This window comes from Rhincodon typus, chromosome 27 (assembly GCF_021869965.1).
Source record: "Rhincodon typus isolate 14 chromosome 27, sRhiTyp1.1, whole genome shotgun sequence".
Classification (NCBI taxonomy): domain Eukaryota; kingdom Metazoa; phylum Chordata; class Chondrichthyes; order Orectolobiformes; family Rhincodontidae; genus Rhincodon; species Rhincodon typus.
In genome coordinates this window covers 43,275,466-43,294,254 of record NC_063358.1, presented here as the reverse complement: position 1 = coordinate 43,294,254, position 18,789 = coordinate 43,275,466, and the positions used below count along the sequence as shown (strand labels likewise).

At 40.6% G+C, this 18,789-nt stretch overlaps 1 protein-coding gene across 1 annotated transcript in view; it reads right to left on the bottom strand.

Moving 5' to 3' along the window:
• Positions 1 to 289: 289 nt before the first annotated feature.
• LOC109916430 (potassium voltage-gated channel subfamily KQT member 4-like) overlaps positions 290 to 18,789 on the bottom strand; it is a 540,155-nt gene continuing 521,655 nt past the window's right edge. Inside the window, exons 11-13 of the mRNA XM_048613162.1 lie at positions 11,919 to 12,050; positions 10,678 to 10,813; positions 290 to 788 (exon numbers count right to left, since the gene is read on the bottom strand). Coding sequence (XP_048469119.1) covers positions 576 to 788; positions 10,678 to 10,813; positions 11,919 to 12,050 — 481 coding nt within the window. The 3' untranslated portion in view covers positions 290 to 575. The remainder of the gene's footprint in view (positions 789 to 10,677; positions 10,814 to 11,918; positions 12,051 to 18,789) is intronic.

Below are 18,789 nucleotides of genomic sequence, written 5' to 3'. Positions count from 1 at the left end.
AGTCCAGCTTCTGTGAATATAGTGCTAAATTGTGTTCAGCTTGACCTTTCACATGATTCCTTTGGTGCAGAAAGCTAAGCAAAAAACCAGGGATGTCAGACACACCTTGAATACGAGAAACCATTTCATTGGAATGTTCTGAATAGGAAATTGGAATTCCTTCACTATCTTGAAATCTTATTAATTTCTTTTTGCCAATATTACATCTTTTACTATGGATTGCCTTGTGCACTACTGAGTTGGGGCTGAAAGATTGCAAAAAGCCAGATGGAAACCTGTCACAGGCCATATTGACGAATTGTGTTTGCTGTTTCAGAATCATAGGAGACATCAGATGTCTTTACTCCCACTTTGGCCCAGTAATTGTCTTCGAGGTCACAGAAGATATTCTTTGAAATGTTGAGACTTGTTCTTTGAAAGTTGATCATTGGTTTTAAAAATACATCATTAAATTAAAATGCAAAACAATAATGATGGCTTTTAAAATGTCTTCTTAGGTTTGTTTGTGCCAATCCACATAACCACGTTCAGTCAGGTTATAAATCAGCCTGGGTCACCTGGACCTTTTAATCACCTTACTCTAGATTTGTGGAGGCAGATATGTTCAACGTCTGGGTAGACATAGAGATATCTGCAGTGTCCACTGGGCTGTGATAGTCAGAGGTCAGGTCCTGGTCAATTAGAGGAATGTTCATTGCAGCCAGAGTCAATGCTGTCACTGAACCTTTGCTTAAACTCTGGCTATAGATCATCAACAACATGTCCAGCTTTTGTTCAATAGATTGCACCTAGAATATACGGAGAAAAGACAGTGTAAATATAGGGTGAAACAAGGATACAGTGAAAGAAAACTACTGATGTTCACAGTGTTCAAATGTCAAAATGGAGATGTAGTCAGTAGTGATGTAGTAATCTGTAATCAGAGCTTGTTCCACCATTCACTTTGATCATGCCTGATCTGTGACTAAGCTTCATACTACCCTTACTCCATACTTTTTAATACCTTGGGTTAAAATATATCGATCAAACTCAAGATTTTAAAATCAGTTGCTGTTTCTGGAAGAGAATTCTATACTTCAACAGCCTTTTTGTAGAAGTGTTTCCTAACTGTACTTCTAATTTTTAGGAGATGGTCTATTGTTTTAGACTTGCAGTCTGCAGAAAGAGTGTACCTCCCGCTCTTTTATCAACTTTATGTAATACCTTGAAAACTTTGATCAAATCATATTTAGTGTGCTAAATTCCAGGGAAAATGATATTAATGACAGATTCGCCTGATGTTTTGTTGGATGAGTGTTGATGTCAGAGTTATAGACTTATAGACTCTGAGATTTACCTTCAGAATGTCTAATTCAGGAGCATTCAATGGTAAGTGTTTTCATCATCAGCTAACTGTAGAAAAAGATCTTTAGCATTCTGAATAGCATGGTCTTGATAGCAGCAGCACCTTGCAACAACTTTAATGTTAGGAATTTTGTCCTGCAAGTTACATTTCAGATAAATTTTAAATAGTGAAGCAAATTAATCCAGTATTTTTATGTGAGACTGGTTGGTTGTCCATATCTCACAGCCAAAGAGAAATTACATGAAAATCATTGTCCTGTAAATTTTTGTCTATGTTTTGAGACAAAGCCCTTGCTCTCCTCAAATCCTGTCAGTTAGTCTACTGAATGCTGAGCATATTTCTGCAAGACAAGGAAAATATGCTCCCAAGGTAGCGGAACATCTGAATTGAGTTGAGCGGTGTATCAATGATTGTGATTGGAGTTTGTGGTTAGGGATAAATTAGTGTAAAATCTCTGTCTTTCTCAGACTTATTGCAATGCTGAAGCATTCTGAGGACTGGACAGGGCAGTCAACAAACAGTTGGATGTCCTTACAGGGTGTGCACTATGATAGTAAGGTTGGTGACAAACTGGAGTTCGCTTAATAGCTGTTCTGTGATCTTTATGCAAGCCTTCAGCCTTTCCAGACTGAAGAAGTTGCTGTTTGCCCTGAGCTGAACGTTGTCTCTTATGTTGAGATCTTTGAATGAAAAGTAAATGGCAAACAGACCTGGAGCCTCGTTAATGGCATTGGTGACAGGAAAAACATCTCATGAGGCATTATTCTATATCACACTGACCATTACACTACCATAAAATGAGAAGGTCCTGAGCATTTTTGTCCAGCATTTTCATAGGCTTTCATGGTTTAATGTGCTGCAGCCCTTGATCAAGTAAATCAATACTATATAGAGATCCTCTTTCTGTTATAGGCTTTTCTGTAAGTTAATGTGCTGCATAGGTTGTATCGATCAATCTGCGTTAAGCCATAACGGAGAAAACCTCATGCTGTCGACCAAGTCTGTAAAATGAGGGAGAATCCTGTCACAACCTAAACATTAGCATATATCAGACTACGTTAATGTAGGAAGTAACATCTAAAGTCCTATGACGCACAGGAAACTCAGGAAGCTTGACATAACTATCCAAATAGAACTCACCAAGAAACAGGACAGGAACAATAATCACACACACAGGTTGGTGATTTCCCAGAAGATAACAGAGATACCGAAGATTCTTGGAATAGGTTAATGTATGTCACTCATAGCACAGCCTCTGAAATTATTGGATTCATCAAACTGAGGCAAACATGACCAAGATATAGACAAACCAACAGGTAACCTGATAACCATCAATCAGAACAAAAGCTGCAGACCAAAGGAAGTGTGATGAACAATGTACAGCAGGAGAAGCTGATGGCATTAAAAGGTTGCCAATAAGCATGACCTCTATGAAAGTCTGCAATCTGTCAATGACATCCATCCTCCCAGCGGACATTGATCAGGTCCAGATGTAGCATTGTCTTTCTTCAGCAGAGAATTTTAACAATCTCCTAAAGCAAAAATCTACAGTGTGCAAAGATGTCACTGAATCACTCCCATAGCAGTATATTCTGGATGTGTTTGCCCTTGTTCAAATTCAAGCTGACGTTACCATGACAATAAAGCAATTGTCTGTGAATAAGTCTCCATGCACCAATGGCATTCCCCTGAAGTATTCAAATACATGGAGGAGCTCACATGGTTAGGCCACTCTTGTTTAACCTGGAATCAGGGCATTGTGTTTTCAGGTTACAAGAATGTTTTAATAACTCACCTGTATAAATGGGAGAAATGCAAGTTCATCTGTGACAATCACTGTGGTATATATACTCTTTATACTGTGGGAAAATTCTTGCAGGGCTTTTTCTGAATACTCAGATCAGGCATAATTTTTTAAGTCTATATTGCACTCCATCCATGGCCAATTTACCCTTCCTAGGTTGCGGACCCCAGAACTGTTCACAGTAACTTCAGTTGTGGATTTGCACCTGCAGCATAACTTCTAGTTCCTTGTCTTCTAGTCCTCTAGGTATAAAGGCCAACATTCCATCAGCCTTGTTTATTGCTTGCTGAATGTGTTGACTATATTTAAATGTTCTGTGGAGGCGCAGAAGTGCAGGGTAGTGAACAGGCAAGCAATAATCAAAGTGTGACAGGAAATGGTAGAAAATATAGACAGAAGAGTGCAGCAGAAATTAGAAGCAGAGACAGTAATGATGGCAGTGGTTAAAGCTTAAGGCTTTTAATCTGAATACACGCAGCATTTGTAACAAGACAGAGGAGTTGAAAGCACTAATTAAAATAAATTACCACGTCTTCATAGCTACTACAGAGACATGGTTGCAGGGTGACAAAGACTAGGAACTTAATATTTTAAGGTATTCAATGTTCTGGAAGACTAAGCAAAAAGGAAAAGAAGGTAGGATAGCTTTGTTAATAAAGGAAAGTATCAGTGCAATGACATAGATGTAACGGATCATGATGTGGATTTGGTTTGGGCAAAATAAGGAAACAAGGGAAAGAAGCCACAAGTGGAAGTCATTTACAGATCCAGAAGAGTTGCCTCACTGTAGGATAAAGTATAAGCCGGGAAATAACAAGAGACGTGTAAGAAGGCAATTGTCATGGGTGATTTTAATTTGCGTATTGACTGGACAAGTCAGGTAGGCAAGAGTAGCAACGAAAGAGAATTTGTAGAGTGCATCAGGGATCGTTTCTAAGAGTAGTACATTATAGAACCTGTCCAGGAACAGGCTATTTTACATTTAGTAATGTGTAATGTGCTGGATTTAATAGGAGGCAATTAAGAATCTTGTGGGGGTAGCATCATAACATGGTAGAATTTCAAATTCAGTTTGAAGGAGAGCATCTCAAATACCAAGAAGTTGCCAGGACTGGAGAGCTTGAGTTATAAGGATAGGCTGGGACTTTTCTCATTGGGGCATAGATGAGAAAGAAAATTGATTATGAAGGTAAATTGGCAAGAAATACAAAACAAACAGCAAGAACTTCTACAGGCATATAAAAAGATAGAATGAACTCAAGTGAGTGGGGAATCCTTGGAGGATGCAACTGGGAAATTAATAATGGGGAACAGAGAAAGAAATATCAAACCAAAAGCAAGAATTTCTATGGCTATATAAGAAGAGATTAGATCAAGTGAGTGTGGGACCCTTGGAGGATGCAACTGAGAAATTAATAATAGGGAACAGAGGAATAACAGACAATTTAAACCAATATTTTGGATTGTTTTTCATGGAGAAGGACACTATAAACGCCCCAAAGGTAACAAGGTGCTAATGGGAGGAAAGATCTTGTAATGGTCTTTATAACTGGGGACAAACTAATGGGATTAAAGACAGTTAAGTCATCAGGACCTGATGACCTGCACCCAAGGGCTTTAAAGGTTTTTAAGGGGAGGTGATAACTTGGTGGTATTATCGCTGGACTGTTAATCAAGACACCCAGGTAATGTTCTGAGGTACACAAATCTGTACTCAAATCCTGCTATGGCAGATGGTAGAATTTGAATTCAATACAATCTGGGAATTAAGAATCTAATGAGATGTCAGGGAAAACCCATCTGGTTCACTAATGCCCCTTAGGGAAGGAAACTGCAGTCCTTACCTAATCTGGCCAAATCTGACTCCAGTCCCATAGCAATCATTGACTCTTAACTGCCCTTTGGGCAATTAGGCATCGACAATAAATACTAGCCTAGCCAGTGATGCTCTTGCTCCGTGAATGAATAAAAAAAAGTGGAATCATTGGTCAAAGTATTCCAGAACTCAATGGATTCTGGGATGGTTCCAGCAAACTGGAAAACTGCTAATGTGACATTAATGTTCATGAAAAGAGAGAGACAGAAAGCAGGAAACTATAGGTCAGTTTGTTTAACATCTATCATTGGGAAATTGCTAAAGGTCATTATTAAGGAAGAAATAGCAGATCACTTAGAAAAGCTTAAAGCAGTCAAACAGTCAAAAAACATAATTTTGTGAAAGAAAAATCACATTTGACAAATTTGCTAGAGTTATCAAGGAAATAACAAGCAGAGTTAAGAAATAGGAACTGGTAGACGAAGTGTTTCTGGACTTCCAGCAGGCATTCCATAACGTGCTATTGAATAAAATGTAACTATACAAGACAGCAGTTCATGGCATTCTGGGTATATATTCATATGAATTGGGAATTAACACACAAAAAACAGTCAGGATTTATGGGTCTTTTTTAGGGTGGAAAGAAATAACTACTGGAGTGGCACAAGGATCAATCGTAGGGCCTCAATTATTTACTATTAATGACATGGGCAGAGTGTAATATATCCAAAATTGTTGATGATACAAAAATAGGACGGAAGGCATATTGTGATGGAGACGTAAGGAATCTGCAAGAGTATTCAGATAGGTTGAATCAGTGGGCAGATGGAGTTTAACATAGAAAAGTGTGAAGTCATGCACTTTGGTAGGAAGAATCAAAAGTCACACTATTATTTGAATGGACAGTGACTCTAATAAAGTACAATAAAGAGGGATGTGGGTGTTCTTGTGCATGAAATGCAAAATGTTAGCATGCAGGTGCAGCAGGCAATTAAGAAGACAAATGGAATTTTGGTTTTTATTGCTAGGAGCTTGGAGTTTAAAAATAGGGAAGCCTTATTACAACTGTTCAGGCTGCTTGTGAGGCTGAGTGCTGTGTACAGGTTTAGTCTCTACATTTAAATAAAGATACACTCTCATTGGAGGAACATTTAAAAGAGATTCACTAAGATGATCCATGGGATGAAGGGGTTGACTTATTGAGAATGGCTAAACAGTTTAGGCTTTTATTCATTACAGCTTAAAAAAAACTGAGGGGTGATTTTATTGAAACACACAAAATTCTGAGGTGGCTTGGTAGGGTAAACTTTAAGAAGATGTTTCCACTAAGTGTGGAAATCTCAAACTAGGGGACATAATCTTCCAAAATTCTATTGACCTCAGGAGCTGTTCCCAGAGATTGGAGGGTAGTAAACGTAACTCCAATATCTAAAAAAAGGAGAGAAAATACAGAGAAGTACAGACCAGTCAGCCGAACATCAGCAGTGGGAAAAATGCTAGAGTCTATTATAGAAGACATGATAACAACATTTGGACAGCATTAATGGGATTAGACAAAGTCAGTATGGGTTTATGAAAGGCAGATCATGCTTAACCAATCTTCTGGAGTTTTTTGAAGGGAGAACTAGTGGAAATGGTAATCTGGATTACAAGAAGGTTTTGATTAGGTCACATATAAGAAGCTAGGGGACAAAATTAAAACATAAAGCACTGGGGAAAATATATTGGCATAGATGGAGAATTGGTTGACAGACTAGAAACAGTGAGTGGGAAAGACAGAGTATCATATAAATGGTGATATATTAGAAAGATTGGGTGTATAATGCAATCTGGGGGTCCTTGTACACCAGGCAATGAAAGTAAACAGGCAGTAGCAGCAAGCAGTCAGGGAGGCAAATGGTATATTGACCTTCATTGTAAGAGGATTTGAGTTCAGGTGTATGAATTTCTCACTGCAATTACAATGAAGACTGGGTGGGTCTATACTGGGATATCATGCATAGTTTTGGACTCCCTATCTAAGAAATGATATACTTGCTGTAGAGAGAGTACAGTGAAGGTTACTCGGCCAAAACCGGAGATGGCAGGATTGTCTGATGAGAGGTTGGTTTCACTAGGTCTAACTCAGTAATTTAGAAGGATGAGAAGGAATTTGATTGAATCAGATAAAATCCTATAAGGGCTAGGCAGACTAAATGCAGGTAGGATTCTTTCCCTGGTTGGAAGTGTAGAACCAGAGAACAGTCTCAGGATACAGGATAGACTATTTAGGACTGAGATGAGGAAACATTTATTCAATCAGAGGGTGGTCATCTTGTGAAATTCTCCACCACAGAAAGATGTGGAGGCTGAGTATATTCAAGAAGAGTATTAATATATTTTAAGATACTAAAGGCATCCAAGCAGGAAAAGGCATTCATATACAGGATCAGCTATGACCATATCGAAAAATGGAACCAGCTGAACCGGCTGAACGGCCTAATCCAGTGTCATTATCATTTCATTACCAAGCCTCCTTTTTCATTTACTCATGGGATATGAGTGATGATGGCTAGGCCAGCATTTATTATCTGTCTCTATTTGCCCTTGAGAAGGCGGTGGTGAGCTGCGTTCTTGAACCACTGCAGTTCACATGGTGTAGGTGGACCCTCAATGCCGTCAGAGAAGGAATTCTAGCATTCTGACCCAGCAACAATGAAGGAACGGCAGTAAATTTCCAAATCTGGATGGTGAATGGCTTGAAGGGAAACTTGCAGGTGTTGGTGTTTTCATGTATCTGCTGCCCTTCTAGATGGTAGTGGTCGTGGGTTTGGAAAGTGTTGTCTAAGGATCTTTGGTGAATTTCTGCAGTGCATCTTCTGGATAATATACACTGTTGCTACTGAAATCTGGTCGTGAAGGGAGTGGATGTTTATGGATGTGGTGCCAATCAAGCAGGCTGCTTTGACCTGGATGGCATCAAGCTTCTTGAGTGTTATTGCAGCTGTACTCATCCAGGCAAGTGGGGAGTATTCCACCACACTCCTGACTTGTGCCTAGTAGATTGTGGACAGGCTTCAGGGAGTCAGGAGGTGAGTTACTTGTTGCAGGATTCTGAGCACCTGATCTGCTCTTGTAGCGACTGTATTTATATGGCTATTTCAGTTCAGTTTCTGGTCAATGGCAACCCCAGGGATGTTGATAGTGGAGGATTTAGTGATGGTAGCATCAGTCAATGTCAAGGGGCAGTGGTTAGATTGTCACTTGTTGGAGATGGTCATTATCTGGCACTTGTGAGACATAAATATTACTTGCCACTTGTCAGCCCAGGCCTGGATGTGGACTAGATCTTATTGCAGTGGAACATGGGCTGCTTCAGTACTTGAAAAGTACTGAACATTGTGTAATCATTGGCAAACATTCCCATTCTGATGCTTTGATAGCGGGAAAGTCATTGATGAAGCAGCTGAAGATGGTTGGGCCAAGAACACTACCCTGAGGAACTTCTGCAGAGATCCTGGAGATGAGATGACTGATCAGTAAGAAACACAACCACATACTTTTGTGCTGTATACGACTCCACCCAGTGACAGTTTTCCCTCTGATTTCTACTAACTGCAGTTTAGCTAGGGGTCCTTAGTGCTGCACTTGGTCAAATGTGGTCTTGATATCAAGGAGAGTAATTCTCACCTATCCCCTTGGAATTCAGCTCTTTTGTCCATGTTTGAACCAAAGCTGTAACTATGTCAAGAACTGAATGGCCCTAGTGGAACCCAAACTCAGCATTGGTGAGCAGGTTATTGGTGTTTTCGCCCATTCCCTTGATTCTATATATGAAAGAACACAGAGGTGAAATGTTTAACATAAAGGCGAGAGATTCTGTAAACACTGCAACATCAGTTAACAAGAAGAGTCATAGAGATGTACAGTATGGAAACAGACTCTTCGGTCCAACTCTTCCATGCTGACCAGATATCCTAAATGAATCTAGTCCCATTTGCTAGCATTTGCCTGTATCCCTCTAAACCCTTCCTTTCATATACCCATCCACATGCCTTTTAAATGTTGTAATTGTACCAGCCTCGACCACTTCCTCTAGCAGCTCATTCCACACACGCACCACCCGCTACGTGAAAAAGTTGTCCCTTAGGTCCCTTTTAAATCTTTTCCCTCTCATCTTAAACCTATGCCCTCTAGTTCTGGACTCTCCCACCCCGGGGAAAAGACCTATCCATGCCCCAAAATTTTATAAACTTCTGTAAGGTCACCCCTCAGCCTCTGGCGCTTCAGGGAAAATAGCCCCAGCCTATTAAATCTCTCCCTATAGGTCAAACCCTCCAAACCTGGCAACATCCTTGTAAATCTTTTATGAACCCTTTCAAGTTTCACAACATCTTTCCTACAGCAGAGAGACCAGAAATGAATGCAGTATTTCAAAAGTGGCCTAACCAATGTCCTATACAGCTGCAAAATGACCTCCCAACTCCTGTACTCAAGGCACTGACCAATGAAGGCAAGCATACCGAATGTTTTCTTCACTATCCTGTCTACCTGCGACTCCACTTTCAAGGAACTATGAACCATCTTCAAACTTATTAATTGTACCTTCTACATGCAAATCCAAGATATTAATTTACATAACAAACAGTAAGGGTCTTAGCACTGATCCTTATGGTACATCGGTGGTCAAAGCTCCCAATAACAAAAACAACCCTTCACCATCACCTTTTGCCTCCTATTTGCAAGCCAATGTTGGATCAAGTTGCTCACTTTCCTTGGGTCCCATGGGCCTTTTGGATCAGCTTTCCATGTGGGACCTTGTCAACAGCCTTATTGAAGTCCATATAAACTACATCAGCTGCAATACCCTCATCAATATATTTCATCACCTTTTCAAAAACTCGATTAACTTAGTCACTCAGGATCTCCATCCAACAAATCTGCACTGACTATCCCTGATCAATCCCTGCCTTTCCACGTATTGATTGATCCTGTCCCTCAGAGGTTTTTCCAATAAGTTCCCTACAACTAATGTCAGACTAGCTGTCTGTAATCACTTGGCTCATCCTTGCTGCCCTTCATGAACAAAGAAGCCACATTAGCTCTCCTCCAGACATCTGATACTTCATCTGTTGCCACAAAGTATTAAATATTCCACCAGGCCCCAGCAAACTCCTCCATTTCCTCCCATAGCATCCTGGGATACCTCTCATCAGGCACTGGTGATTTATACAACGTTATGCCCAGTAAAACATCTAATATCACCTCCTTACTAAAGAGGACATCTAATTGAAAGGGGTGAAATTTAGACAAATTATCAGCAGCATGTTGGTAATAATCAGATGTGCTGCATGAGGTTTAGTGGAAAATGAAGGATAAAAGTTTGCTTGCTACTTCCTGAAGCTTTGGACGTTTCCTGTAAAAACCCACTCTGTCCCAATGCTTGCTTGATCATAGCAGGTAAAGGTTGAATTGATTTCTCAGAGGTATTCCACCTAATTTTGATTAATGTTGTTCAAAGCGTTTGAAGAAAACTGTGGATAGGGTTTGGAGAAGATGCAACACTTATAATAAGATGTTACTGGCCAGACTTCTGCCTTACGTTTGAGAGGCCGGGGGAAATCCTCTGATCTGCAAGACAGTGATGACTCTCCTCTCCGCAGATTCAGTTGGTATCAAATGGACTATTGTGGTGTTCAGTGCAGCACTATGTTCCATCCATGGGTAAATTACCTGTTTTTCCACTTTTATCACCCGTCCCATCATGCTCAACTCATCAAAGGGTTCCAGTTCTGGTGGGACTTTCTCTCCTTTTTCACGCAATTTCTTGTCGGTGGGCATTTGGCCTTTCCCAATGATTTGGTCAACTCTACGATGAAGTAAAACATCAAAGTCAGCAAAAATCAAAACCATGTCTGTATTTCTTCCTGTTTATTATGCTCAAGAAATTTTAAAAAACCCAAGGCTTGTTGCAGAACTGCAATTCTGTTGGGCCTTGCTTATAGCAGGGAGCTTATTGGAAATTAGTGAATGCTGTGTGCACTTTTATCCAACTATTGATTTGATGGTCAGAAATTTCAAGCAACTTTCTCGCTGAGTACTTTATGTAGGAGGTCAACATGATTGTGCGGGGCAAGGAATATTTTTCACTTTATCTTGCTTAAGCTTTTGAAAGAGGCAGTTAATGGTGAAGATAACAGGATTTAAAAAAATTTAAATTTGAAACAATACAAAGATCTCTCTCCTAGTAATATACAGATACATGCCCTAAGTTTAACCTCTTTTTCAGTTTTAATGTGGAAAGGCCTGGTTTACTAGACCTCAGTAAAACCTTACAATTGAGGTTCATGAGAACGTCTTTTTTCAAAAAGTGGCTTTCCAGCACTGCTGGTGAGTCAGTGCGAACAGGAGTTTTTGCTTTGGAAGGGATACAGAAAAACTTCATGATAATGGTCTCAGGGATGAGGAACTTGAGTTATGCCAATAACTGGATAAGTTGGGACTGTTCTCCTGTGAGAAGAGACGTTTGAGAGTGGAGTAGATTGAGGTGTTCAAAATCAGGAGGGGTCTTGACAGAGTAAAAAGGGAGGTACCATTCCCATGGGTAGATGGATTGAGAATCAGCTAAAGGTAATTGGCAAAAGAAGCAATCAAGATATAAGGAAAACCTGCTCATACATCAAATGGCTAGGGTCTGGAATGCACTGTCTGAGTTTGGTGGAGGTAAATCAGTCATGGCTTTCAAGAAAAATTGGATAAATTCCCAAGGAGAAAAGTATTTGCAGGGCTACAGGCAAATCGTGGGTTTGTGAGCCTAATTATGTTGCTCTGGCAGGGAGCCAAATTGGCTGAATGACCTCCTTCTGTGCTATAATATATTAATAATCACTTTCAGTGACCAGCCATTAGGGAAGGGCCATTGTTTGATCTGTTCTATGGCAGCAGACCCTTGAATCAGGTGAGAGCAGACATACCTGGACTGGAGGCTCTTGATTCGGCCAAGCATGTCCAGATGACCAGCAGAATATTGCTCGATCACATCTTTTACGTCATATGGTCGCAAAGTCTCTTTAAACTTTCTCTTTGCTACAAGAAATTTCAGGATCCTACAGGGAGAAGAAAGTGAAAAGCATTTGGGAAATGCAGCAGCAGGTGCTTTCATATTATTTGAGAGCTATTTGTTAATCTATAACTCGAACAAAAGGAATCAAGTTTACAAGCTGAGAGACCAAGAGAACTGCTATTAAATATTTCAATAATATCTAGAACATTCCACGCCAGCACGTCCCCTTTTATTTTCCCAACAGTTTTCTGGGTTTTTCAATTAGATTCACAGTTATAAACTCAGCAGAGTGCCATTCCACCGAACCATGAGAACATATTCAAGTGTTTCATTGCAGAAAGTAAATGGTCTGTGATAAACAATAGCATAATTCAGCAAAGGAGGACCCAAGAAAAACTGATAAAGAAAGGGAAAAATACAATGTGAAAGTAAGCTAGCTAGGAACATTAAAACAAACTTCAATCAGTATGTAAAAAGAAAACAAAGAGAAATGTGGGTCCATTACAGGAGAATTTATTACGGGAATTGAGTAAATGACGGCAATGTTAATCAAATACTTTGAATTTGTGCTTACAGAGGAAGGTACAAAAATAGTTGCCATAAGCAGTTGAGAATGAACGGCTTAGTGAGAATGAGGAGCTGAAAGAAATTACAAGTAGTAAAAATGTAGTTCTAGAGAACTTAATCAACTGCAAATTGATACACCTCCTTGGACCCATTGATCTACGTAATGTTGAAGGAGATTGCTATCTTCCAGAATTCTACAGATTCTGGAAAGGCTTCTGAGGAATAAAATGGAAGCCCACATTTTAAGAAAGGAGGGGAAGAGAAGCTGAGGAATTATAGACCTGCTATCCAACAAAATTAGGCAAAATGCTAAAATCTACAACAGACACTGAAAAAACAATGGTAGGGTTGGGCAGAGTCAATGTGAAATAGAAACTACATTTGGAAAAGCTGCTGGAGCTTTTTAAGGATACATCTAGCAGAATAGATAAGGGGGAATAAGTTCATGTTCATAGAATAACCATAGAATCCCTACAGTGTGGAAGCAGGCCATTCAGCCCTCTGACCCTCCAAAGAGCGTCTCACCCAGCCCCACCCCCTACCCTATCCCTGCATCCTGGACACTATGGGCAATTTAGCATGGCCAATCCACCTAGCCAGTGTCCCAGGCCCAAACATTTTTATCAATGACCTTCTCTCCATCATAAGGATTGCACAAGGTTCAGCACCATTCGCAGCTGCTCAGACACTGAAGCAGTCCATGTTCAAATGCAACAAGATCTGGACAAAATCCAGGCTTGGGCTAACAAGTGGCATGTAACATTCAATCCACACAAATGCCAGACTATTACCATCACTAATAACAAACAATCTAATCACCGTTCCTTGACATTCAATGGTGTTACAATCACTGAATTCCCCCACTACCAACATTCTGGGGGTCACCCCTGACCAGAAACTCAACTGGACTCGCTACATAAACACAGTGGCTTTTGTGAATGTAGTGCCAATCAAGTGGGCTGCTTTGTCGTGGATGATGTCTAGCTTCTTGAGTACTACTGGGCTGCAATATTAGTAAGGCCTTTGACAAGGTCCTGCACAGCAGGCTAGTCATGAAGGTTAGGTTGAATGGGATCCAGAGAGAGCTAGCTAATTGGATTCAAAATTGGCTTGATGGTAGGAAGCAGAGGGTGATGGTTGAAGGTTGTTTCTTGCACTGGAGGCCTGTGACGAGTGGTATGCCACAGGGTCAGTGCTGGGACCTTTGTTATTTGTTATTTACATAAATGATCTGGATGTGAATGTACAAGGCATGATTAGTAAGTTTGCGGATGATACAAAATTAGGTTATATCGTTGATAACGAGGAAGGTTATCAAAAATTACAGAGGGATCTTGATTAGCTGGGGAAGTGGGCTGAGTATTGGCAAATGCAATTCAATACAGAGAAGTGTGAGGTGTTGCATTTTGATAAGTCAAATCAAGGTAGGACTTACACAGTAAATGGTAAGGTCCTGAGGAGTGTTGTGCAACAGAGAGACCTAGGAGTACAAGTAGATAGTTCGTTGAAAGCAGTGTCACAGGTGGACAGGGTGGTGAAGAAGGCATTTAGCATGCTGGCCTTCATCAGTTGAGGCACTGAGCATAGGAATTGGGACGTTATGTTACAGTTGTACGAGTCATTGGTGAGGCTGCACTTGGAGTATTGTATACAGTTTTGGTCACCCTGTTATAGGGAAGACATAGTTAAACTGGAAAGTGTGCAAAGAAGACTTACGAGGATGTTGCCAGGACTAGTAGGCCTGAGTTATAGGGAGAGGTTGGCCAGGATAGGGCTTCATTCCTTGGAAAGTGGAAGAATGAGGGGTGATCTTATTGAGGTGTATAAAATCATGTGGGGCATAGATAGGATGAATGCATATAGTCTTTTTCCCATGGATGGGGAATTGAAGACTCGAGGGCATTGGTTAAAGGTGAGAGGGGAAAGATTTAAGAAAGACCTGAGGGGCAACTTCTTCACGCAGGCAGTGGTGTGTATTTGAAATGGGCTGCCAGAGAAAGTGGTTGAGACAGGTATAATAGCAACATTTAAAAAAACATTTGGATAGGTACATAGATGGGAAGGTTTTAGAGGGATATGGACCAAATGTAGGTAATTGGAACTAGTCGAGTCAGCACCATGGTCAGCATGGACCAGTTTGGGCTGTAGGGCCTATTTCCATGCTGTACTACTCTACGGCTCTCTGAATCTGAGAGCAGATCAGAGGCTAGGAATACTGCAAGTAACTCACTTCCTGACTCCCCATAGCCTGTCCACTATGTCCACCTGTCCAATGGACAAGTCAGCATTGTGATAGAATACTCCCCACTTGCCTGGATGAGTGCAGCCCCAATAACATGCAAGAAGCTTGACACCATCCACAACAAAGCAGCCCGCTTGATTGGCACTACATTCACAAGTGTCCACTCCCTCCACCATTGATGCTCAGTAGCAGCAATGTGTACTATGTACAAGATGCACTGCAGAAATTCACTGAAGAACGTCAGACAGCACCTTCCAACACCACGACCACTTCCATCTAGAAGAACAAGGGGAGCAGACACGTGAGAACACCACCACCTGCACTCACCAGTCTTACTTGGAAATATATTGCTGTTCCTTCATTATCACCCAGTCAAAATCCTGGATTTCCTTCCCTAATGGCATTGTGGATCAACACTCAGCAGGTGGTCTGCAGTGGTTCAAGAAAGCAGCTTAACATCGTCTTCTCAAGGGCAACTAGGGACTGGCTATAAATGTTGGCCAGTCAGCGATGTCCACATCTCACAAATGAATTTGCAAAAGTCAAATATCACCCAGTGCCTCAGTTATCAGGAAAAGCTCTATACACAATTACAGTACTTAAATTATTTATCTTTAGGTCTGCTGAGATCTCAGCACACTGTTACAATGACACTGTTCTTTATCTACTCTATCTTCCATTTTCAGAGCGGCATGGTGGCTCAGTGATTAGCACTTCTGCCTCCTAGCACTGGGGACCCAGGTTCAATTCCACCCTTGGGCAACTGTGAGCTTTAATATTCAATGGCACTAGAGAACATAGAACATAGCACAGTACAGGCCCTTCGGCCCACAATGTTGTGCCAAAATTTTACCCTAATCCTAAGATCTATCTAACTTCCATCCCTACCTTATACTATCATCCATATGCCTATCTAATAGCCGCTTAAATGCCCCTAATGAGGCCGACTCCACTACTCTCTCTGGCAATGCATTCCACGCCCCTACCACTCTCTGAGTAAAGAACCTACCTCTGACATCTCCCCTATATCTACCTCCACTCACTTTAAAACTATGCCCCCTCGTAATAGCTACCTCCACACTCGGAAAAAGTCTCTGGCTGTCCACTCTATCTATCCTCTGATCATTTTGTACACCTCTATCAATTCACTGCTCATCCTTCGTCGTTCTAAAGAGAAAAGCCCTAGCTCTCTCAACCTTTCCTCGTAAGACCTTCCCTCCATTCCAGGAAACATCTGGTAAATCTCCTCTGCACCTTTTCCAATGCTTCCATATCTTTCTTGTAATGTGGCGACCAGATCTGAACACAATACTCCAGATGTGGCCGAACCGGGCTTTTGTATAGCTGGAGCATAACTTCATGGCTCTTGAACTCAATCTCTCTATTAATGAAAGCTAACACACCATACACCTTCTTAACAACTCTATCCACCTGGGTGGCAACTTTCAGGGAACTGTGGACATGAACTCCAAGATCCCTCTGCTCCTCCACACTGCCAAGAATCTTGCCATTAACCCTGTATTCTGCTTTCAAGTTTGTCCTTCCAAAATGAATCACCTCACACTTTTCAGGGTTAAACTCTATCTGCCATTTCTCAGCCCAGCTCTGCATCCTATCAATGCCCCTTTGTAACCTCTAACAGCCCTCAGCACTATCCACAACTCGACTCACTTTCGTATCGTCCGCGAACTTACTAGTCCACCCTACCACTCCTTCATCCAAATCATTTACAAAAATCACAAATAGAAGAGGACCCAGAACAGATCCTTGTGGTACACCACTCGTAACTGAGCACCATGTTGAATATTTTCCATCCACTACCACCCTTTGTCTTCTAAGGGTCAGCCATTTAATTGCTGAATCCTCCATAATCAACATCCTGAAGACTGGCATTGAAGACTACCCTCAAATTGAACTGCATCTGCCATACAACTACGGTACCTACAAGAGCAAGCAAGAGATTAGGGCTCTTGCTGTGAGTAACCAGGTTATCCAGCAATAAATGTTAGCCCAGCCAACGCATTCCACATAATAAATGAAAACAGTCTAACGTTTGTGACTCACATAAATTTTCTATCATTTTCTATTTCATGAACCAATGGAAACTCTCAAAAACAATTCTGTTACATCCTTCATATTTATAATGCTGTCCATTTGGACAACTTTTAATATTTTAGATGGAGTAATATCTCAAATTCCTCTTTATATCTGTAATCCCTCATCCTTACAAATATGGCTTATCATAATAATCAGAGACCCAAAGTATGTTAGATTTTTTTAAAAATCTAGAATGTGTTCTTTTAAAATAAAATTTGGACTGCTACAGAGAAAAAATAACCATGGATGTAAATTCACTGACCGTCTGGTAATGCTCTACGCAAAGTCCACATGACGAACAATGTTGTAACTGTAAAGTATTAAGCATACTTTAACAAGGAGAGATTTAACAAGAGATACCGAGGGGGCTGACTATCCAATAGCAACAGAATGTGACCTCTTGCAGTCTGTTTTATCCTCCAAGAAAATTTTTATAAAATTATCAAGTACGGATGTACCACTAGTCTGTTTGTTTTATTGACTGGGCATCCTAGCATATGAATTTGAGTGCTGTGAGGGTCACAGCTTTGAGACCAGCCATTTTAAATACCCCTACACTGCAGGCAAAGAAAAGGAAAGGTTCTCTCTCAGTCAGTCAGTCAATGTTGAAAAGAATCAGAACAATAGAAATTCTGCCAACTTGCAAAACGATCTCAAAATCAACTGCTCAACTGCCAATGTCAATACTACCTACCAATGCCATCCAACAAGAGCTATAACATTGGCTTGTGTGCTTTTTGAGAACAATTCAGAGACTGTTCTGCATTTTTTTAAAAATTTTTTATCTTTTTGGATTCACCTCATATTTCTAATGCGTGTTTGTGCGTAGCACTGCTGTTTCTTTCAGTATTTTGTTGTTTGAAATTAATTCAGCAACTGAATTTATTTAGTAATCAATAAACTCATTCTTTTTGTTAATTTGGTTAAATTGGTTACTTTTAAAACACAAGTTAATTTGGGTCTGGGAGAAAGGTATCCACAAGGGGATTCTTCTAAATTAACCTAGAGGCAATCAACTGACAGGGTGGGTGAATAAAGAAGGGGAGCAATTTCATCTTTCCAGGAGTTTAATGTTTTGGGATTTCGCATGTGAAGCTAACTGGGAATCTCACCTTGGATCTCTCCTGTAAAATTAGGGATTTCTGCCGTGATTTGAATTCACAGACAAAATGACATAATTTGAGAGAGCAAATTGTCACGTTGAAACTATTTTTAAAATGAAAAGACTGCAGAACTGCATTGTTACAGTATATAAATACTTGCATTATGTTCCTGACACAATTAAGAACATTACAGAGGATTTTGTTATAATGCGATAGTTGCGTTCCAGTGCAACATTGTGTTAAACAAAATCTCGCTATAGAAATAACGGGGCCTATGAGAAAAGTGGGGCTAGGGGCAGAGCACCAAAAAATATCACTCAACACTCAAGTTCTGTGTGTTTGTGCGTGTCCCTCTTTGTTCTGCATACGTGTGTCTCTTGCTCCCTTCATCCATCCCTATCTCTGCAATCTAATCCAGCCCCCTATATGTCTGTAACTACAGTACCTCCAAACCCTAAAGCCCTTTCTCCCACTAACATTCTCGAGCACCTGTCAGCCTTCCTAAGACTAACTTCCCACTATTCTCATAACTTTCCACAGCTGGTATAAACCTCCACATCTCTGTAACCTCTATTCATCCCTTTGAACCCCACTTTCACTGAAACACTTAATGCATTTGCAACAAGGCAGATGTAATGACAGAATTAACTGAAGTGAATAGATATGATCTAATTGTTATTATGGAGATGCGGCTGCAGAATGACCTTGGCTGGGAAGTGAATATTCACAGTCCGGCCCGTGGTCCACCTATTGTATTAGCCTGTTCTACAGTA